Source organism: Electrona antarctica, assembly GCF_951216825.1.
Source record: "Electrona antarctica genome assembly, chromosome: 1".
Classification (NCBI taxonomy): Eukaryota; Metazoa; Chordata; class Actinopteri; order Myctophiformes; family Myctophidae; genus Electrona; species Electrona antarctica.
In genome coordinates, this window is record NC_136806.1 from 48,590,716 (window position 1) to 48,615,035 (window position 24,320).

General features: G+C 44.5%; 1 protein-coding gene across 3 annotated transcripts in view; it reads left to right on the forward strand.

Moving 5' to 3' along the window:
• The window catches only part of flt4 (fms related receptor tyrosine kinase 4), a 164,644-nt gene that overhangs the window by 56,076 nt on the left and 84,248 nt on the right, over window positions 1-24,320 (forward strand). For all 3 annotated transcript variants that reach the window (XM_079502612.1, XM_079502614.1, XM_079502613.1), the window contains exons 2-5: window positions 2,707-2,803; window positions 5,626-5,933; window positions 21,003-21,124; window positions 23,134-23,296. In XM_079502612.1, coding sequence (XP_079358738.1) covers window positions 2,707-2,803; window positions 5,626-5,933; window positions 21,003-21,124; window positions 23,134-23,296 — 690 coding nt within the window. The remainder of the gene's footprint in view (window positions 1-2,706; window positions 2,804-5,625; window positions 5,934-21,002; window positions 21,125-23,133; window positions 23,297-24,320) is intronic.

A 24,320-nucleotide genomic window follows, 5' to 3' on the forward strand; every position in this document is an offset into this window, starting at 1 on the left:
TTCCCGCATTATATTCTCCCATACGTACAGTTGGGTGCCACCGATATTGTCCCTTATTATTTGACCCATTTAGGCCTGACCTCAAAATTTAAAAAAATCCTTCTAAATCCTCCAGTTTTCTGAAATAAATATTTTCACGATTTTTCAAAAATAGCAGACCTACAAGCTCGTAGCGCGCCACTCGGTGGCGCGCTATGAGCTTGTAGATCTGCTATTTTTCAATAGCTAAATTATAACATAATGTTTAAAACACCAAAAGGGGTTCCCGCCCAAAATGGGTTAACTGTCCTTTTGCGCAGATCACGCAAACCTCAGCAAAAAGAAAAGGACAATATCGATGGCCTCCAACTGTACACACACACGCGCACACACGCGCGCCTGCTTATTGGGAGGAGGAGTTAGGGGTTAATTGTCTTGCTCGAGGACTCTTCAGCATCAGAATGATTTAATTTGTCAATTTCCATATGAACTGTACAGGACTTCAACACACAAAGAATATGCCATAACAGACATATTTATGAACCTAAGGTGCAGTTCATTTGAACGATAATTATAATGCCATGGTGCAATCCATTAAAAAGATTACCAGCACAGTATAATAAAGTGGTGTTTTGCATTTTAAAAGTGCAGTTACCCATACATCCTGTCCAGTTCAGTCTAGTTCAGTTGGTTTGGATGAGAGGAGGACGTTGATATGTTGCCAGGAGAAGCCGCGCTGATCTTTACTTTACGTCCTTTAGTAATACCCTCTTTATTTATTATTTTTCAGGTGGAAACGTTTCGGCTTCTCGCCGTGTACGGAGGATTCGGAGGGTTGGGAGATGCGCTTTATTGGAGGGCCTAAAAGCAGATCCAATTCATTGCCAAACATTGTCCTTTATCCATTCATGAGTTGTCCTGACAGAACCTGCACTGTTCTGATGTCAGGAGCTCAGATAAAGTGTGGGGGGAAATGTCTGTATGTCATCTGCTAACGCGTTGCTTTGCATCATGGGGCATACAGTTGGAGGCCATCGATATTGTCCTTTTCTTTTTGCTGAGGTTTGCGTGATCTGCGCAAAAGGACAGTTAACCCATTTTGGGCGGGAACCCCTTTTTGTGTTTTAAACATTGTTATAATTTAGCTATTGAAAAATAGCAGATCTACAAGCTCATAGCGCGCCACCGAGTGGCGCGCTACGAGCTTGTAGGTCTGCTATTTTTGAAAAATCGTGAAAATATTTATTTCAGAAAACTGGAGGATTTATTGTCCCTTATCAAATGATAAGGGACAATATCGGTGGCACCCAACTGTATGTCATCTGCTAACGCGTTGCTTTGCATCATGGGGCATACAGTACATTCCATACTCCTGATAATGTGAAACGCTGCGGTTTCCCACATTATATACTGTATGGTCGCACTCGTCCTTTTTCTTTTTTTTTGCCGATGGGTTCCCAGATTGCACTTGTCCAACTCCTCTACCAAACTGATTTTTGCTGGGGACCCCCTGGAACTCCCTCAAGGACCCCTGGGGCTCCCCGGACCCCACTTTGAGAACCACTGATATAAAAGGTTATCATAAATGGCATGTGCCCTTGCAAGGTATTCAAATGAGTCTAGAATCGCTCCTGTATGCAACCTTGGTCCCGTCCTATTTATTCTGCCTGTTGTGCAGTAGATGAAATATAGTGCTCAATATCAGAATAATTCCAAAATCAAACACTGGGACAGATTAGAAAAAAATGGCTGTAATTTGATTTAGTGAACGCAGACGGAAAACACTTTGTCAGGCCACCATCACTGTGCTATTGATCTCTGTGTGTGTGTGTGTGTGTGTGTGCGTGTGCGTGCGTGCGTGATATTGGACATTTCCAAGGACATTCGGTCCTCAAAAGGATGATAATGATGAGGTAATATTTTGGTGGTCTTCACTTTTCAAGAGGGTGTTTCAGGCTTAGAAGTTAAAGTCGAAAGTCCTCATGAGAATATCAGTGCGCGTGCGTGCGTGCGTGCGTGCGTGCGTGCGTGCGTGCGTGCGTGCGTGCGACTGCGTGCGTGTGTTTCATCTCTAATGGCATCCAGGTTGGGCATAAGGCACAGTGTGACACTTTAATACATGATGGACTGTATGTGCGGGAAGCGGCTGCGAGTTCATGGCAGCCGGAGGCGTCCGTCTGCAGTGAGTAGCCACTGGCCAGGGCTGTAATGGTGTTTCACACAGCACAGCACGGCATGGCCACATTAACCATGCAGTGAGTAGCCAGGGCTGTAATGGTGTTTCACACAGCACAGCACGGCATGGCCACATTAACCATGCAGTGAGTAGCCAGGGCTGTAATGGTGTTTCACACAGCACAGCACGGCATGGCCACATTAACCATGCAGTGAGTAGCCAGGGCTGTAATGGTGTTTCACACAGCACAGCACGGCATGGCCACATTAACCAAACACCATGCCGTCAATGAAGTGACTACTTCACAGGGAAACAACAAACCAAGAGCCTCCTGGTCTAGCCATTCAGTAGCAGCCTTGCTACATTGTGAAAATTGTTCCCCCGGACCGAGCATTTCTGCATATTGTATAAAATTGTGTTGCTGATAGAAAATAAAAATTAATCATAGACTTCATAAATGCCTTCATTGACTTGTTTGACAGCACTATCATCAGTGTAAACTGTAAATTCACGTGTTGTGCGTGTTGAATGTGTGTCCGCTCTGCTCTCAGGTGTGGTGATTGGCTTCTCTATGACTCCACCCATCATTGACAGCCCCAAAGAAGAGCTCGTCATTCCAGTCCAGCAAACACTGACCATCACATGCAGGTAGTGTGTGTGTGTGTGTGTGTGTGTGTGTGTGTGTGTGTGTGTGTGTGTGTGTGTGTGTGTGTGTGTGTGTGTGTGTGTGTGTGTGTGTGTGTGTGTGTGTGTGTGTGTGTGTGTGTGTGTGTGTGTGTGTGTGTGTGTGTGACTCTGCAAAAACAAACTTGCCGAAACAAACTTTGCGCTTATTTGTTTGTTTGCTCGGCAGTGACGTAATTTGGTTCTTATTACCTTGCCAAAGTTCTATGCTGCAATCCCTTAGGCGCCATATGCTATCAGAAAACAGCAACCCAATCATTGTCCAGATAAGAGCAATAACAAAAGGCCACTGCCTTCACGCCCACAAAAACAAAAGAAAGCCAAATCCAACGGATGGCCTAAAGTGATGGTCGGAGGACTTGGAGGAAAGTTTAGCAGAAAACCTCGCCAACGCTCTGTTTTGAACTCCAGGGATGTTAGATGTATAAGGCCATTTATAATAGCCCTTTATCTCTGCGGCTCGCTGCCAAGCCTCCACTCTATTAAACATTAAACATTTTTACTGGTAGAAAGAATTATGTCTCTGGAAAGCCGTTAACTACAATCCAACCCAGAGCCATGCTTCTGACCCTCTCCAGTTACTGTAGTGAGGAATTGAAATCATTTGATTTCAGCAGATAATATAGTTTTATTTTTGAATAATGAATATCATGTTAGTTAGTTAGTTAGTTTCATCATCGCGTCCTGCAGAAACTTGTATCTGCATATTTGAACTTTTCACTTTTTGAGTGGTGCAACCACTCCCTTACGGAGCTATGTGTGTGGGTGGGTGGCTGGGAGGCTGGGTGGGTGGGTGCGTCTGAGCACGGAAACAGCATGGTTGTTTTTCAGCACCTAACACACACACAAACACACACACGCACATATTAACTGTATATATGGTGATTTTGGGTGTGCCAGTACAGTACAGTAGAGGGTACAGTAGAGGGACCCCCCACACGGTAACTCTGTCATTTCTCAACCGTTTCGGACGCAGGGCGGCTCACCGGAATCGGGCCGGCACCCTGGGTGCGTTCCTGTGGGTCTGGATAATAATATAAATCTACAAGGTAACTAGTAAATGTAGTGGAGTAAAAGTACAATGGATTTGAGATGTAATGGAGTAGAAGTAAATTGGAAATACTCCAGTAAAGTAAAAATGCCTCAAAATTGTACAGAACTTAAGTAAATGTAGCCTACTTAGTTGCTTTCCACCACTGCTATTATGTTGAAATAGCCCAAAGGCTGCGCTCCATTGTGCCCCTGGCTCTGGCTGTGTGATGTTTTGGGATGAGAAGCATATTTTCTCCTACAGCATCCCAACTCTCTCTGCATTATGAGCATGTCCAGCCGGTGCAGACATGTGGTGAAAGCACATCATTTCTCACAGCACAGCCCCATAATGTGTTGTAGTCCATCTCATTCATAATGACCACTCTGTATGGGTAATGCATCTACGCATAACCGAGTTTATGTGAGTTTATGTGACAAGGCAGTGGTGTGCCAATATGTGGAGATACTGAAGGCGACGCACGCACGCACGCACGCACGCACGCCCGCACGCACGCACGCACGCACGCACGCACGCACGCACGCACGCACGCACGCACGACTGTAGTCCTGAGTCCTGAGTCTCCTAACATAAGTTTACTTTACACTGAAATTGACCTTTTTCTTCTCCTTCCCACGATTTTTGGAACCCATATTTTTCACCCAGTGTCAATTGTCTAGTATAATCCTTGGCGCCTACACTCCCTCTGCCAACCTGGGTAGAGCAACGGACTGACCTTATGCTTACTTCTATGCATAAGGAGTCCAAGCCACTGCTTTTCACTTGACAGGGGGTAGTTTCCCCGGTTGGACGTAGCACGTGGAAGGAACACGTTATTCCAACCAGTTCCTTTCCCCTCCATAAGGTGCCCTGACTGACCAGTGTGAGGCAGTATAGAGACCAGGCTCACTGCATGTTTTTTTTTTAGGGTTCCTACCCTAGATGCCCCTAGCCTCGGAAAAGCCTGGTCACTAAGGCAGAGAGTGTATCAGCGGAAGTGTCGGCTGGAACCTCCGTCAGATGTATTTCCTCCGGATACGAGATTTTTCAACCAATCACAACACTTTCATTCACAAAGATTTGTAAAGCGTCAACGTAATTTCCTTGAGTGGTACTTTCGCTCAAATCCCGTTACTTCCGCCAATACACTCTACAGCGTAGGTCTTGCCCAGTGTGAGGTGCCCCGGGGAGAACATGCAAACTCCAAACCAAAAGGCCCTTTCGCCAACCCCACCTAGGGTATGGGCACTGGTGACGCAGAGGAGAGGGCACACCCCCAGCGCCCACAGTGTCCCCAGTGGGAATTGAACCCAGGGCCTTCTAGCTGGGAGGCAACAGAACTACCGACTACGCCACCATGCCCCCCTGAAATGGACCCTTTCAAGCACAAAACTCCATGTCACTTCATGCTGGCATTACGAGTCCCCTCCCCATGTCCCCCTAAACATGAACTCATTCATATTTTTTCTTTTAGCCTTATTTATATTTTTATTTGATATTTTTCGCTCCCCCGGTTGATTGCCAACACCGACACCTGTGCTGTGTTCACAGGAAAAATATCCATTTGGACATGGCGTTCCTGAGTTAGAGCCGTTTGAAAACAAATTAAAACTAACTGAATTAGAAAAGAAATTGTCAAAACTAACTAAAACTAAACTGATATTATATGATATAGTCAGTTTGATATTGTCAATACTGCTGCAGAGTAATAAAAACGAGACCCTGAGACCTTGACGTGTCACGTGTCGTCATGCAGGGGGCAGCGCACACTGGCATGGGCCTGGCCTGACCCGACTCTGGTGGCACAGGAACTGACGGACCGCGAGGCCCAGCAGCTGTGGCCCACAGAGTCCCCCACCACCACGCAGAGGGGGGGTCCCCCTCCTCCCACGCAGAGGGCGGCCCTGGTGAGGGAGTGCCAGGGAATCCCCGGCAAGCCGTACTGTAAGAGCCTGGTCCTGAGCCGGGCGCGGGCCAACGATACCGGCTACTACCGATGCTACTACCGCGACGTCAAGGCCATCCTCGGCACCACCGCCGTCAGGATCTACGTCTTCATCAGGGGTGAGTGGCTGGCTTTGGGAAGACACAAGCTCACATTGCACGCACGCACACACACGCCACAGACACACACACGTCACGCATTCACATGCACGCATTCACACGCACGCACGCACTCACACGCACACACACACACACACAAACACACACACAATTGAATTAAATTCAAAGGGCTTTATTGGCATGAGTAAACATACATTTACATTGCCAAAGCAAAAAGTGGAACAATACAAAATGTATCTAATAAATCAATTTCTATGTACTGAGGTCAGATATAAAGTATCAAACTTTATTTACACCCGAAGCCAATAAAATACATACAAACAATGAAAAAACATACAAAACAATTAAAAGATACAGGAGTTCATGAAAAGAAATCTAAAAAGCTCTCAAAATGAATCTATAAGAGGCACACGTACAGTGTTTCCACATGTGTGATTGGTATCTTACTGTGCTATACCTCGGATTGGTCAACACATTAACTCTATAATTGCTGCTAGCTGTTAGCATAAACCCCAGCTACAGGGGCCATCGCATACGTTCACTTTGAATAGACTGTGTTTGCCCGCCCCTCCCCCCACACACACACTCGCTACAAACACAAACACAGCATTGGAACACACACAAGCTTTCTGTTAAACGATCAAACGTTTTGGCACAATAATGACTCCATACATTACCTCTTGTCAGAAGCTTTAACATGGCGCCAGAATCGCGGTACAAAGGCACAAATTAAATCTGAAATGTGGATGGCAGAAAACCCACCAAGGACAGCGATTTTAGAAATAGAGTTATGACTGTTTGAAAATCTTCCCTTCCACTGCTGTGCACTGAGAATATATATGCAATCCCATAGTTGGAACGGTGGGGCGTTGCTATGGGAACCGGACCAATGTTAAAGGCTTCCGTAGGCATCAACCATTATATAGACTTGGGATATGACGCCACCTAGCGTCGACGTACGTATATTTACAGACTTGGGAAAGAAAGAATTAATGACCTCATTATGAGACCCATCAAGTCTACATTTAACTCTTTTTTCCCCCATGTACGTATATATACGGACGTCGACGCTATACTCCGTCTATATAATGGTTGAGGCCTACGGAAGCTTTTAACATTGGTCCGGTTCCTAGAGCAACGCCCTACCTTTCCAACTATGGGATTGTAAATATAATCACAGTGAAAACCAGTTGAAAGGAGGATTTTCAAACCTCCATAAGTCGGACTCCAGGATCGCTGTCCTTGGTGGATCTATTGCCATCCACATTTCGGATTTAATTTGTGCCTTTGTACGGCGACGCTGCCGCAATGTAAATGCTTTTGATGAAAGGTAAACAGTGTGTGCTTCCCTTAAGCTTGCGCAAGCTCGCCAAATGACGTCATGATGACGTTATGATGACGTTCTCTGGTGATTCCGGTGACGTTCGGGACTAGGCCAAATCACAGGACATATCGGGATGATCTTTACGTAATTTCCAGGACGTCTTCACCAGTTGAAATAATATAGCTTATTCTGGGCCAGATCTGACTAGTTATGACTTAAGTGGATCTGGCCTCGATCGGACTCTCTCTGATTCATCCAGTCGGCAGAATGTTGTTTGGCCTGGGCCTGGGCTGTCCCTCCATAAAAAATATAAAATAAAGGCGAAAGCCACAAAAAAACATTACAAAAAAAAGAATGTATGTTGGTTGAAATCAGGTGATATTCTGGGCCAGATCTGACTAGTCTTGGTTTGACTAGATCTGGCCATAATCAAGACATCACTAATTCGTCCAGGTCCTGACCGTGCTTGCTGGGTTCACCTTGACCTCATCTGAGCAATAGTGGAATTTCCTGACTAACATATTAGCTTGTGCATACAACATGCTGCCCTGTCTGTACTGTACATGTCAGCATCATCTTCCATCTTTTCATTAATGATGTGCCCCAAATATTTGCAACTGCTGCATACAGAGAGGGTATGACCTGACAAGTAGAACTCATTGGTCCTGCAAATCAAAACCACACTCTTTTTGGCATTGTATTTTACATCAAACTTAACCCCATATTCTAGTGCAGGGATACACACAATGATTAGTAGTCTTCAAGGTGGTTGTGTTCCATTTGATATCCTTCTCCTATCACAGAATCACACAAATCTTGCTGCTGCACATACTGTAGCAGCACATTGTTGTACTTCACCCAGTGATAAGGGAGTTTTTTCCCCCATTATTCATGTTTTCAAAGTCTCCTTGTGTGATTGTAATCTGTGGGAACACACTGACTGTGCCTGTATATCGCTGCTGTCGGGCAGAAGCCTCTTATCGCCGCATATTTTAACTTTTTGTGTTTTTTCATAAATGAATTGCCCTTGACAAAAGCATCAAAAGTAGCAGATCTGCTGTTTTTGCTACATTTTAGGATGGTGATTTTATGATTGCATCGTGACTTTTCGGGGGGTAGCGTGGGGTGCGGCTAACATGTCCCCAACCTGAATCTTTTAGTAATTGTGAAGATCCGTGCAGACTGATGCTGAGAACAGCAGAATTGTTTTCTAAAAACCCTTCAGTCTGCAAAGACCTTAAATATATCCATTGCTACCCTCACAAAAAACATGCAGTAATCCTGGTCTCTAAACTGCCTCCCCCTGGCCAGCCGGGGCGCCTGATGGAGGGGAAAGGAACAGGTTGGAATAACGTGCTCCTTTCCACGCGCTACGTCCAACCAGGGACCCCCCCCCCCCCCCTGTCAGGTGTAAAGGAGCAACTTGGACACTCAGGCATGAAGGAAGCATGAGTTCAAGTCCGTTGCTCTCCCCATGTCCCCCATATATGGGGACTAGGTTCACTGGCGGAACTACTTTGGGCCGGGCCGGGGGGTGGACCACACGACCGGGCCTCACCGAACCTGACTCCCAAGAACCCCCACCCTCGGATCGGGAAAAAAATTATACATTTACGCAAACAGTTGCTGAGATTGAGCAGGCTGAGAGAAGTTATATGTGTGAGGAGCTGATCACAGTCACAGATAGAGGAAGTGTTATATTTGGCCTATTATTTATGCTATATATTATTGACCGCGTCTTTGTCACAGTCTCACAGTCACAGACATTGCGCACACATGCTAGAGAGAGAGAGACAGAGAGAGACAGAGAGAGAGAGACAGAGAGAGACAGAGAGAGAGAGACAGAGAGAGACAGAGAGAGAGAGACAGAGAGAGACAGAGAGAGAGAGAGGACGTGCTGCGTGTTAAAAAAAAAATCATCAAACATTTCATCTTTGTGTTCTGTTTCACCTTATTGCTGAGTGACGCACACAGCCTGACACAGGGAAAAGCAACAAGGGGTTTAGAAGCGAAAAAGTCCGTTGTGGAGAACTCCACACATATGCACTCCTCACAGACTAGTGATTAGCCTACTAATGAGTAATGAGTGACAGGTGCTGCCACTTTTGGAGCGTGGCTGAGGATGTCTGTTGGAGAGAGTGTGAGTGAGACAGACTCCACGGTGCTTGTCCAGCCGCACAGTACATTCTCATCAGATCAGACATGATATTTTGCTAAAGTGTAGGCTATTATAGGCTATAGCTGTAAGCTCTGTATGTAGCTCTGGTTAATTGCGGGAGTATGCGGGATTCGCGGGGGCCCGCTGGTTTTATCTGTCGTGAGTGACTGTGTAAAAAATCGTCCATCGATCATCTGACACCCCGGCCCGGGCCCCCAGGAGGTCCGGGCCGGGGTGTGACCCCCCCCCCCACACCCCGGTAGCTCCGCCCCTGACTAGGTTGGCGGAGGGTGTGTAGAGCCCAGGATCACATTAGATAATTGACACGGGTGAAAAATGGGTTACAAAAATCGTGGGATAAAAATTATATATATATATCCATTGCTAAAAATCTGGTATAACCCCATAAAACGAATAATTTGTCTATTACTCAAATTCTACTATACTTGTGGGGACCTCTGGCCCTCACATAGTAATACAAGTATGCACGCACATAGAGATACACACGTATATAGGCATGAATATACAAACATTACATTTAACATTTAACATACATTTAACGTATGCATACATGATAGAGACAGGCATGCAAGTTACATGTATAAGCTCAAAATGCGCGCACACACGCACACACACACACACACACACACACACACACACACACACACACACACACACACACACACACACACACACACACACGTGTTTTGTATAGAGGTCCACAAGAGTGAAATCTGGGCTGAAATTGCAGTGGCACAGAACAGTGATCAAAAGAGAAACATGTGATAAACACCATTATTATTCGGCCTCAGTGACATCAAGATAAACAAAGAAAAACTCATTATTTTTCTTTCCTTGTTCAAAGGTGACCATGAGCCACATCTACAGTACATCACTTACATCAGTTCTCTTTTGTGAGATAGAAAAACAGAGGATCGGGGCGAAATCAGAACAAAGTGCCCCTTGGAGCACAGGTCTCCACCAGCATTGATACTTGGATCAAATCTGAAGGACTAATTTAAAAAAAAAGTGTTGCACATAAATGGGCCTCCTGGTGGCGCTCGAAAAGGCTGAATTTAAAAATTCAGGCCAGAATTTTTTCCTTGGGGTGTAGGGAGTGAACATTTTATGCAGATCGGTGCAGTTAAGACGCGACTTGGCCTGTTCTAGCGCCACCATGAGGCTGATTTGAAAACTGCCAAGTGGCATTTCTTCCTCAGCCTAGTGGGAATATGCGTGCACAGTTTCACCGCAATCGGACACTGCGTTGATGAGTTGCGGCATTTTGTACAAAATGGGTACAAACCGGGCTACTCTTGAAAACTTTGGAAGCCAATCTTAGCCAATCAGGATGGAATATGAGAAATCAAACAAACCCGTCTTGATCACATGACTATGGAGATCATGTGTACTGATTTGTGTGAAATTTGGAGAAAATCTGAAGGAGTAATATAAGAAAATGTATTTTACATATGTCGGCCACCTGGTGGCGCTATAAAGAGCGGATGTAAAAAAAATCCAGGCAAAGGTTTTTCCTTGGCCTCTAGGTCTAGGGAGTATGCCTACAAGGTTTTACACAGTGTCTATCCGCTTTAAAAGTTTTAGATAAAAACACGAATCGGCCAAGACCCGTTTCGTATCTATTTGTGAGTCATCTGACTGAATATTTTTTTTACTGTTTGCAAAAAATCCATAATTTGCCAGGAGCGAGTACACAGCAGTGTGGGAGTGTTGTGTACTCATTCTGAGTCAGTGTACCTTGCCAAAAAGAGCCTGTTTCATCTGCTTGCCTTTATTCCACTGTCCCAAGCTGTGCTCCGGTCTCGATGTAGGCTGTGGGACAGGCATGTGCTTCAGCTGGATCATGTTTGACATGATCCAGCTGAAAATAAAAAAGCTCTTTACAAATAAATTCAGTATCAAAGCCGTCATCAGTCCTTATCAGGGTTTAGAGTAGTTGACTTCCTTCATTTTTTTACGGATGAATAAGTAAGCTTACATTTTTTTTAACCCCTTTTTAACCCTTTACTGTACTCTGTACTGTAGGCTACAGTACTGTACTGTACGATTATGTACTCATACTTTCCTGTACAAGTATGTGCTTATACATAAACTCGTACTATACGACACATACTGTACTGTACTGTACTGTACTGTACTGTACTGTACTGTACTGTACTGTACTGTACTGTACTGTACTGTACTGTACTGTACTGTACTGTACTGTACTGTACTGTCATCATCATCATCATCATCATCATCACCTTTATTTATACTCGGAAATACAGTTGAGGCAAGCCCTCATTTTCAACGTAGCCGAGGTTACAATACACAAAATACAGTCAAAATACATCAAACACAACATTATAAATCAGGATAAATTACAAAGGAACTTTATACAGAACAACCATCAGTAAAATAAATCAATTGAAGCAGGAGCAATCACGGTGAAAAATGTTCTGGAGCATTCCTTTGAACTGAGAGTTTTGGAGTTCATTCCACGAAGTTGGGCCATTGACAGAAAAAGCTGTCTTGCCCAACTCTGTCTGGGCCTGAGGAACCTTGAGCCTTAAGAAATCACTAGAGCGGGTCTGATATAGCCTGATTATCAGACTGTAGCTTTCTTGAAGCTTCAGTCAGGGAGCATCCCAGCAATTGCTTTATATAAAAATAGGTGGCAATGCTTATCTCGCCACTCAGTCAGAGAGGATAATCCTGAGTTCTCATAAAGTGCACAGTGGTGGGTACCATAACTATCACCAGTAGTCCACCGCAACTTCCGCAAGGCAGAGTGGTAGACAGTGTCTATCCGCTTTAAAAGTGAAGGAGCAGCAGACCAGGACTGTACTGTACTGTACTGTACTGTACTGTACTGTACTGTACTGTACTGTACTGTACTGTACTGTACTGTACTGTAATGTAATGTACTGTAATGTACTGTACTGTACTGTACTGTATGAGTATGCACTGGTACTGAGTACTTTACTGTATGAGTATGCACTGGTACTGAGTACTTTACTGTACGATTATGTACTCGTACTGTAGCCTACTGTACTGTAGGAGTCTGTACTGTACTGTACTGTACTGTACTGTACTGTACTGTACTGTACTGTACTGTACTGTACTGTACTGTACTGTACTGTACTGTACTGTACTGTACACAGTGCTCAGTGTGAAGCTCAATAGCAACACTTCTCATTTAGACTGCAGTCACATTCAGTAAAATCTGATCCAAATCTGATTTATTTCTCAAATCTGATCTTTTGGCCCGACCATTCACACTGCCATTTTCAAGTGACCAGATCTGATCTGCGTGTTCAGACTGGCAGCCAAATCCAGCCTGAATCAGATCTGTGCCACATCCAGATTGGAATCTGATTTGTTAAAATTAGTCTAAATGCAGACAGGTCACATACAATCACATGGAATCTGATGTGACTTTAGCCACATTCAGAGGTGGTTTCAAATCTGATTCAAATCTGTTTTGAGGAGATCTGTCTCAGTCTGAATGCAACAACCTGATCTAAATCAGATTCCATGTGACTTGTTTGCGTTTAGACTCATTTAAACAGACCAGATTCCAATCTGGATGTGGCACAGATCTGATTCAGGCTAGATTTGGCTGCCAGTCTGAACACACAGATCGGGTCTGGTCACTTGCAAACGGCAATGTGAACAGTTGGGTCAAAAGATCTGATTTGAGAAAAAAAATCTGATTTGAATCGCTTTTGACTTGATGTGACTGCAGTCTAAATGGCCTTTGGCCCAGACAGACAGACAGGCAGACAGACAAACACTTGTGCTGAAAAATACATTGTTGTTACACTAAAAACTCAGCTTCCCATCATGCTCAACAGTTCCACTTTGTCACCTGTTGGTACCCTAAACAGTCACACAGACACACAAAGTTGAGTGATTGAGTACGTTGTCCAGCACTGGGCCCTGCATGGGGGCTTAATTGGTCCTCTCATGGTGAGCTCCCGTTTATTATGCCCCCTGACAAGGTGCCAAAACCACAGATCTAAGCAGGAGGCTGATTAACAGCAGCTGAAATCACAGCCATAAATTAGGCCTTAAAGTCTGGGATGAGAGGGGACACATGTGTCTTCAGTTAGACACACTGAAACACTCAGCCCTCAGTGATAATATTAAAAATCTACAAAGTAACTATTAACTCAAGTTTTCAAATACATCTAGTGGAGTAAATAGTACAGTATTTACAAGTACAAATAACTCAGAATTAGCCATTCGCTAAGTCGCACCCAAGCCCATCCTTGGCCAATACCACGTTAGCGACGAAGTAAGGATCCTGGTCAAACTTTCAATGCGGGTCAAAATGGTTAAGCGGTGTCAATAGATATATTTGCTGTAGCATGTGTGGACCTCAGAAAAGAGGGTTTGGTTTCTTACCTTGTTATGAGCAAACTAGTCCATTCCATGAATTATTTTGCTCCGTTGTGCAGTTTAATAGTAAATATTAGAAATAAAAATAGGCTCTCATTGACTTCCATTGTAACAAAGTCACTCTTTTAGCACATAAGCGAACACAACAAAAGCTGATTCTGACATGTTATCACATCAGGAAAACTCATGCCGTATTTTCGTCTTTTGATAGATTTATAAAGTAACTATTTTGGCTGGAGATAATACTGAAGCGGTACTGCGGCGTTCCCAACTCTCGCGGGGACATCTTGCGAGGCTTCGTTTGTAAACAAGTCACCACGCTGTTTGAGATGCACCCAGCTGCAGCCTCGCAGAATAGCAGTCCCAGACACAGATACTTCTCCTAAAGTGTCTTCTAAAGTGTCTCCCTCAAACACGTCCATTGTGTATTTTTTTAGCGACAAGCGGATGACATCAAATACGTTTGTTCCAACGGCATTCCAATAATACGCTTCAGGAGTGGGTGTACAGATTTGGACCAATCAGATCGTTTTTTACTCAACGTGAACATAAGTGACTATGTAGACTATGTAAAAATGGAGATATGCTTTGCCAAAGGGACTTTCGTTGTAGCAGATTTTATCTGTCAAGCTTGGGAAAGAAGGCAGAGTACTCTGTATACTTCTGAGGTGTAATATAATGAATTATGTAATGTAAACATCCTGTAAATGCATAAATTATGTAATGTAAAACATGCTGTAATTGCAACTGTGAAATGGTGTCTTATAAACGCATGAGGGTTGGGCACAAGGTATGCATGACACGAAAATAAATAAACAATCATCAAATCATCAATCATGATTCGGTCGGCTTAAGCATACCTACCGGATCTTAATTCTTTCTACACAAATTAGTCAAAACAAGACAAATTAATTAAAACTAAAACCGAATGAGTTTTCCTAATGTGATAACCTGTCAGCTTTTGTTGTGTTCGCTTATGTGCTAAAAGAGTGACTTTAAGAGCTGTTTCTCCGTTTAAATGGAAGTCAATGAGAGCCAATTTTTATTTATTTATTAAACTGCACAACGGAGCGAAAGAAATCATGGAATGGACTAGTTTGCTCATAACAAGGTAAGAAAACAAACCCTCTTTCTGAGGTCCACACATGCTACAGCAAATATTTATTGACACTTAACCATTTTGACCCACATTGAAAGCTTGACCAGGATCCTTACTTAGTAACCGTCACTAACGTGGTATTGGCCAAGAACGGGCTTGGGTGGGACTTAGCGAACGGCTAATTGTACTGAAGTACAGTACATAAATGTAAATATACTTTACACCAATGGTGTCGGGCAGAATTAACCTCTTATCTCCATATTCTGTGTGTTGTTGTTGTTTTTTTGTCAGGTGAAACCTGAAAGTTCATGAAATGTAGACGACATCGTCAGACTCATCCTAGTCATACTAATTTTTCTATATTTTATACTGTAGGACAGTACAAGTCATAGAGAAATACTGTACTTTTGACCCCCATTACAATTATTTGACAGCTTTAGCTACTAGTTACTTTGCAGATTTAGATTATTATTACAAAACATGCAATAACCACGCGTTGTGAGCTTGTAGATCGGCTAATTTCACTACTTCATGGAATTTCTTCATGAAATTACTGAAATGAATAAATAAATAAAAGGGACCCATACAAATGTGTCCACGACTCACCCACTGTTTGGGAAACAGTGGTTTAAAACGGATGCCTGCCAAGCCTCCATGCCACGAGACAAGGCTAGAAATAAAACAGACGGAGAAGAGCGCAGGAGAGAAAATACCAGCGTCACCCGTACGCCCCGAGGTGAAATCCTAACATGATTTGCAATTGATTAACACCCACAGGCCGTTGTTATGTATCATGGCGGGTTATAAATAAACCTTCATACGGCCACGTTAGGGTACAGTAATAGCGGGAGAAGCGCTAGAGTGCAGTGTAATCTTGATAAATAACTTGACAGTGTCATATCCTTGCGGGTGATGAAGCAGGTTTGCGAGATCATCTGTTGTTCTTTATGAAGTTTTCGGAGCCATGGTCTGTGCCCTAGATTCTCAATGTGTTCTTTTCATCTGTTAACCCATTCTACAAAAATGCCTTTTTAATCTGCAATTCTCACACTTTTTCAGAAATGTTCAGAAATAGCAGATCTACAAGCTCGCAGCGCAGCAGGAAGTGATGCTCTGTGTATATCTGCTATTTTTGAATATAAAAATCTATAAAGACACAGATGCTTTCCTGGTTTCAATGGTTTAAATCTTCTACAAAGAGACTACCCACAACCAGAGCAAAATGGAATGCTATCTATAATCTATCACTAAAAAGAGAATATACATTGGCTGAATACTTGAACACGGTAAAAGACCCAAAACTTAGGAAAGCATTGACTAGGTACAGACTCAGTGAACACAGCCTTGCAATAGAGAGAGGCCACCAGAGACAGACCCAGCTCCCAAGGGAAGACAGACTGCACCCACTGCACACAACATGTGGTGGAAACAGAGCTACACTTTCTAACCTGCCCACTATACCAAGACATCAGAGACACATACTTCCCACAGATTACACACACACTATGTGAGTTTGAAACTATGACCAATGACAAAAAACTCCCACACCTATTAGTGCAAACACGGCAGCAAGATTTGTTCTGTTGTGACAAAAGAAGGATAGCCAATGGAATACAACCACCCTAGGACTACTAGTATCTGTACCAAGTAGACCGCTGGACCTTGCACATGTAAACAGAGCTGCTACCTTTAAACATATCTTAAATCTGAGTTTTGAGAAAATTTGTGACTGTAAATAATTGCTGCTATTTGTTTAAAAAAAAAGCTTTATACCCTGTTAAAACATGTATATAACGATGCAATGTGACATAGCTGTTTACAAAATGCTGTAACCCCTCCAACTGTACATACGTTCCCCATTTTCAACTGTTTTTATTGTATTGTACTTGCTTTGGCAATGTAAACGTTTGTTTTCTCATGCCAATAAAGCTCCTTTGAATTGAATTGAATTGAATTGAATTGGTACTCTTGAGTTTTTAATTAAGTAAAAGTATCAGTACCACAATATAGAAATGATACAGAGGGTCGCGGGTTCGAGTCCAGATCCAGACAAACTTTGCTGTGTGTCTTCCCCCATCTCTCTCCCCGTTTCCTGTCTACCTACTGTTCAACTATCATAAAGCAAAAAACCTGTTATTCAAAATTGTATTAAAGTACAAAAGGAATGGCATATACTTAGGGCCAACGCATACTCCTTGAGGTGATAAGGTGACCACAACCGCACAACATGACATCACTGAGCTGTGCTGATCATACTCCTTGAGGTGATAAGGTGACCACAACCGCACAACATGACATCACTGAGCTGTGCTGATCATACTACTTGAGGTGATAAGGTGACCACAACCGCACAACATGACATCACTGAGCTGTGCTGATCATACTCCTTGAGGTGATAAGGTGACCACAACCGCACAACATGACATCACTGAGCTGTGCTGATCATACTCCTTGAGGTGATAAGGTGACCACAACCGCACAACATGACATCACTGAGCTGTGCTGATCATACTCCTTGAGGTGATAAGGTGACCACAACCGCACAACATGACATCACTGAGCTGTGCTGATCATACTCCTTGAGGTGATAAGGTGACCACAACCGCACAACATGACATCACTGAGCTGTGCTGATCATACTCCTTGAGGTGATAAGGTGACCACAACCGCACAACATGACATCACTGAGCTGTGCTGATCATACTCCTTGAGGTGATAAGGTGACCACAACCGCACAACATGACATCACTGAGCTGTGCTGATAATCAACTCAGCGCTCGATCATATGTTTCTAAATCGTCTTACTGCTCTATTTTATGCAATGTCACTGAGCAGTATGCGAGGCAGTGGCATGCACAGACATTTAGAGGGGCAGGTGCTCAAGTGGAAAAAAAGGGCACTTTGTGCAGCACGTGGAACCGGCCGGTTGCCTTAATAGTGTGAGATTTATAGATTGTGGGGCCTAAATAATATATTAGAAGCTTTTTATCAAGAATTGATCAATGTTACCATGGTCCACATTCTGTACAGTGTAACTGTACAAAATGTAAAAAAATATTTTTTTTCGAAAGGGCACATTGCCAAAAGGGCAGGGGGTGCTCTAGCACCCCCTAGTGTCTATCTGTGCACGCCACTGATGCGAGGGATTGAGCGTTTTCTTTTTCCTTTTGTCTGTCTTATTGTTATTGTTCCACTGACCTTTCCTCTTCTGTTCTCTCTGCTCTCCCTGCCCCTGAATCCTTTGCTCTTCTATCCCCTGATACCGCCACAGATCTTCTTTTCTCTACTCTATCCTCTTCTCTCGACCATCTCTGTCCCCTCACCACCAGGCCTGCACGCCAAACTCCGCCTGCCCCCTGGTTGTCGGACTCAGTGCGGACTGAGAGACGGAGCCTGAGAGCGGCTGAGCGCAAATGGAGAAAGGGCAACCTCCCGGAGGACCTTCTCACCTTCCAATCTCTCATTTCTACTTTTTCCTCCTCTCTATCAGCTGCTAAAGCTGCTTTTTTCTGCACTAAAATTCAGGCTTCTGCTTCCAACCCTAAAAAACTCTTTGAAACTTTCTCCTCTCTCCTACAACCACCACCCCCTCCTCCCTCCTCGTCCCTCCTCCCTGACGATTTCGCCAACTTCTTTGACAAGAAGGTGAACGATATCCGATCCTCCTTCCCTCCTCCCCCGGCTGGTGCCCTGCGCACTGCCCACACCCGTCTGCCTGCCACCCCCCCCTCTCTACCTTCATCTACTCCTCTTCCCCCCCCCATCCCCTCTCTATCCCACTTCTCTCCCCTCTCCCCTAACGAGGTCCTTCTCCTTGTTACCTCTAGTCGCCCCACCTCATGCTCTCTGGACCCGGTCCCATCCACTCTGTTGCAGTCTATTGCACCTGAACTTCTTCCCTTCTTAACCCACCTTATTAACACCTCTCTGACATCTGGCTACTTTCCCTCTACTTTCAAGACTGCCAGAGTCACCCCACTCCTGAAGAAACCGACACTTGACCCCTCTGAGATCAAGAACTACAGACCGGTTTCCCTTCTATCCTTCCTATCTAAAACTCTCGAACGTGCTGTCTTTAAACAACTGTCCTCCTATCTCCACCAGAACAACCTCCTGGACTCCAACCAGTCTGGTTTCAAAGTGGGTCACTCGACAGAGACTGCCCTGCTGGCAGTGACGGAGTCGCTCCATGCCGCTAGAGCGAACTCTCTCTCCTCCGTCCTGATACTCCTGGACCTGTCTGCAGCGTTCGACACGGTGAACCATCAGATCCTCCTCTCCACCCTCGAGGGGATGGGTGTCTCAGGCTCTGCACTCTCCCTGTTTGCATCCTACCTGACGGGTCGCTCCTACCAGGTGATGCTGAGAGGGTCTGTGTCAGAACCACACAGGCTCACAACTGGGGTTCCCCAAGGCTCGGTTCTGGGTCCTCTTCTTTTCTCTCTCTACACTACATCTCTGGGTGCTGTCATCCACTCCCATGGCTTTTCCTACCACTGCTATGCCGATGACACCCAGCTGATCCTCTCATTCCCCCCCTCTGATACCCAAGTGGAGGCACGCATTGCTGCTTGTCTGGCTGACATCTCGGCGTGGATGTCGACAAACCACCTGAAGCTCAACCTGGACAAGACCGAGCTGATGTTCCTCCCGGGGAAGGGCTGTCCGCACCGAGACATGGCCATCACCATTGATAATGCTGTGGTGACCTCAACTCGGACTGCGAAAAATCTGGGTGTGACCCTGGACGATCAACTGACGTTCTCGGCAAACATCGCATCAGTGACAAGGTCCTGCAGATTCCTCCTCTACAACATCAGGAGGATTCGCCCCTTCCTCACGGAGAAGGCAGCCCAGGTGCTCATCCAGGCTCTCGTCATCTCCCGCCTGGACTACTGCAACTCCCTCCTTGCTGGTGCTCCGGCATCTGCCATCAGACCTCTGGAGCTTGTTCAGAAAGCTGCGGCTCGTCTGGTGTTCAACCGCCCCAAGTTCTCCCACACAACCATCCTTCTCCGTTCTCTACACTGGCTCCCCGTAGCGGCCCGCATCCAGTTCAAAACCCTGGTGTTAGCCTATAGGGCAGTGAAAGGAACAGCTCCTTCCTATCTCCGGGCTATGGTCGATGCCTACACCCCTGCCCGACCACTTCGGTCTGCCACCTCGGGGCGACTGATTGCCTCGTCACTCAAGGGTCCTTCTGGCCGATCCACACGGTCACGACTCTTTTCTGTTCTGGCCCCACAGTGGTGGAATGAACTCCCCACTGATGTTAGGACAGCAGAGTCACTGCCCATATTTCGCCGCAGGTTGAAAACCCACCTCTTCAGGAAACACTACCCTTCCTCTCTGCCTGACCTACTTGTTGTTAACTAGTTGTACGAACGCTTGTTTTCTATTGTTGTATTGTTTATTGGATCTTGTTTAGTCGATACACTTAATTGTTTTAGCTCATGCTCATTTGATTTAGCTATTTTGTCTCATCTGGTTAAGGAAATAGGTAGCTGATATATTGCACTTTTACCTTAGCGCTAGGTATACTCTTGGTTGCTTGTTTTTGCAGAAAATGCACTAAAAACTTCTGGTGATTAGTAGTTTTTGTTCCCTACCTATGTTGAATACACTTATTGTAAGTCGCTTTGGATAAAAGCGTCTGCTAAATGACTGTAATGTAATGTAATGTAATGTTCTCTTTTTGTCTCCACCAGGCCGAAGGCATGGGGAGAGAGTATGTTTTGCACTCCGTCCGTGTGTCCGTCCGTCCGTCCTTCTGTCCGTCCGTTACCAGCTAATCTCTGGCACCGTTGTTTCCCCTCTTTTTGTTTTCATGAAAAGACTATGCACTATAGTGTAGGAATTGTTCTTAATAAAACGTATTTGACAAAAAAAATAATAATAATCTGAATCCGCAAAGTAACTAACTAACTAGTGGTGGAGTAAAAAGCACACTATAACTCTGAAAAGTAATGGAGTAGAAGTTTCACAAAAATGGAGCTACCTCTACTGATCTGATCTCTCTCTCTCTCTCTCTCTCTCTCTCTCTCTCTCTCTCTCTCTCTCTCTCTCTCTCTCTCGTCCTTCCAGACCCTGATCAGCCGTTTCTCAGCCAGAACAATTTGGAGACTATCTTTGTCACACGGCCTTTGCCTCAAGTAGTGGTGCCCTGCCTGGTCACTGTCCCTGACTTGAACGTCACTCTGCACGCGGTTTGTACCACACACACACGCACGCAACGACACTCTGCACGCGGTTTGTACCACACACACGCACGCAACGACACTCTGCACGCGGTTTGTACAGTACCACACACACACGCACGCAACGTCACTCTGCACACGGTTTGTACCACACACACACACGCAACGTCACTCTGCACGCGGTTTGTACCACACACGCACGCAACGTCACTCTGCACGCGGTTTGTACCACACACACACGCACGCAACGACACTCTGCACGCACACACACACAGGCACACAGACACACACACACACACACACACACACACACACGCACACGCTTAAAGGGGCATGAAACCCCAGGCTGATTTTGTAGTTCAGGTTACAGCTGATTAAAAACATGGCAGACTAGTAAGCAACACAGCTGTACGGTTTAGCTGCTGTATTTTCTAAACAGTTTGCCTGCCGCTCGGTGGATATTGATACTTTTAAGACTTTCGAGGCGCTCCTGCTAAGGATTGGCTCTGCTAACCAGCTCCCTTGACCTGTGGGGACCTGTGGGGTTCCATTCTTGGCCCAATCCTTTTCTCCCTCTATATGCTCCCCCTAGGCTCCCTCATCAATAGTTTTGAAGGCATCTCTTATCATTGTTACGCTGACGATACCCAGTTATATCTTTCTTTTAAGCAAAATGACCCCAGAAAACTCACAATCATGCACACCTGTTTAACCGCTATAAAAAAACGCCCCAAAAACAGACATTCTGATTATTGGCCCTGATATCAGCTCAACCCCCATTCGACAGTCCCTCGGCTCACTGGCAGATAGCGTCAAACCTACGGCAAAGAACCTGGGTGTATTTTTTGATAATAAAATGAAGCCAATTCTCACGCCCCCGGATCTAGAAAAAATCATGCATGCATTTGTATCTTCCCGCCTTGATTACTGTAACGGACTCTACACAATGCTAAGCCACTCCTCATTATCCAGACTCCAATTAGTACAGAACACTGCAGCCAGAATCCTCACTAACACTAACCGTAGAGCACACATAACCCGGTATTAGCTGAATCCTCACTAACACTAACCGTAGAGCACACATAACCCCGGTATTAGCTGAATCCTCACTAACACTAACCGTAGAGCACACATAACCCCGGTATTAGCTGAATCCTCACTAACACTAACCGTAGAGCACACATAACCCTGGTATTAGCTGGACTGCATTGGTTACCCATCAAGGCCAGAGTAGATTTTAAAATCCTTTTAACCACTTTCAAGGCACTTCATGGACTGGCCCCACTTTATATCCTCGACCTTTTAACCTCTAAGGATAATGTGAGACCCCTCAGGTCCTCGGATAAAGAACTCCTAAAAATCTCAGAGACTAGGTTAAAGACAAAAGGTGATAGGGCCTTTGCAGTGGTTGCTCCTACCTTGTGGAACTCTTTGCCCTTGCCTTTGAGAAATTCCACGTCAGTTGACATTTTTAAAAGCAGTTTAAAAACGTTTTTGTTCCGTAAATATACTTTTCCCATGTTGTCACTTGACTCCATGTTACATCTTTGAGTATTGATTATGATGCATATATGTATGTATGTGTATATATATGTGTTTTTGTATGTATATATATATATATTTCTTGCATTATTTTACTACTATGTTGTTTAACCTGATTGTTTTATATTTTGTCACTGTTCAGCACTTTGTAACCTTGTTTTGAAAGGTGCTTTATAAATAAAATGTACATTACTTACTTACTTCGTGCATGTCTGTGTGTGTGTGTGCTTTTCTCGAGCGCACACGGCGTGTGTGTGTGTGTGTCTGTGTTTGTGCGTGTCTGTGTGTGCGTGTCTGTGTGTCCATCGTGTCTGTGTGTGCGTGTCTGTGTGTTCGTGCGTGTCTGTGTGTTCGTGCGTGTCTGTGTGTGTGCGTGTCTGTGTGTTCGTGCGTGTCTGTGTGTTTGTCGTTGTCTGTGTGTTCGTCGTGTCTGTGTGTGTGTGTGTCTGTGTGCGTGCGCGTGCGTGTGCCATCAGTATCCCATTCCCCTGGAAGCAGACGGGTTGACATGGGACAACAAGCGAGGCTGGTCCATCCCCCGTCAGGTCCTAGAGAGCACCCTGTTCATCGGCTTCGTCTGCCAGGCCTCGCTGGGAGACAGAGTGTTCCAGTCCAACAACTACCTCATCCACACCACAGGTGAAGAAATACATCATTCTCCTTTTCCTTCCTTTGTGGAGTTAAGCCTGGCGATGTCTGGCCGATAAAAATCTCCTAGTGCATGTACAAATGAGTACCATAAATTACGCTGCTGTCAGTGTTGGGCAATATTACTCCTTAGAAAAAGTAATAATATTATATTACTTATTACTTGGAATCAAGACTAATATATTATATTATTATAGTATTACATATTACTTTTGCGCCCCACACGCAAAAAAGGGATGTACAACACCACAATCTGTTTAGTCAGCTTCTTTTAGAACTGAATCCAATTGTTTTGAATAATGATATTAAGAACAGTCACCAATCAGCCAAAAAGGCTATAAAATAAAGCAGTAATCTCTCTCGACCTTTTAAATGAAATGTTTTCAAGCCAACAGCCAACAAAACAAAAAAGTAATATAATATGTGCTATTATTACAAAGTAAATGGGTATAATATTACTGTTTTGGCAGAGTAATACCTTACACTACTTGTTACTTGGAAAAGTAATAATATTACATTAATATATTACTAGTAACTAGTTACTGCCAAACACTGTGGTCCATTATACAACAGGTCGTTTCGAGGAAGCAATCTGATTGGTTGAAACAGCTTCTAGCCGTTCCTTAAACCAGCGCAAAGGAACACCTAATCAAAACAAAGATTTCAGTTGTGTTTTTCTCCCAGAGCACAGCGTTCGGTGGCTAGGCTACCTAGTTTCTTGGGACATTTGTGGTCGTAGTGACTACATCTGTCATTAAAAAAATATAATTTTTCGGCAATTATCTTAGTTTTAAGGGTAACTGTTGTATAATTGCAATATTACACTCGAACACCCTCTTGTGTAATATCGCTTAAGTAAACTTTTCTCCTCCATTGCGTGGTGGAACTAGTAACCAAATGTCGGTGGTATGGTTCCGCGTGGAGGTAAACAAAGCAACACATGAATTTGATTGGCCATCACCGGACGATGTCGTCCAAAAGATAACATATTGTCATGTTTTCGAACGACATTTCC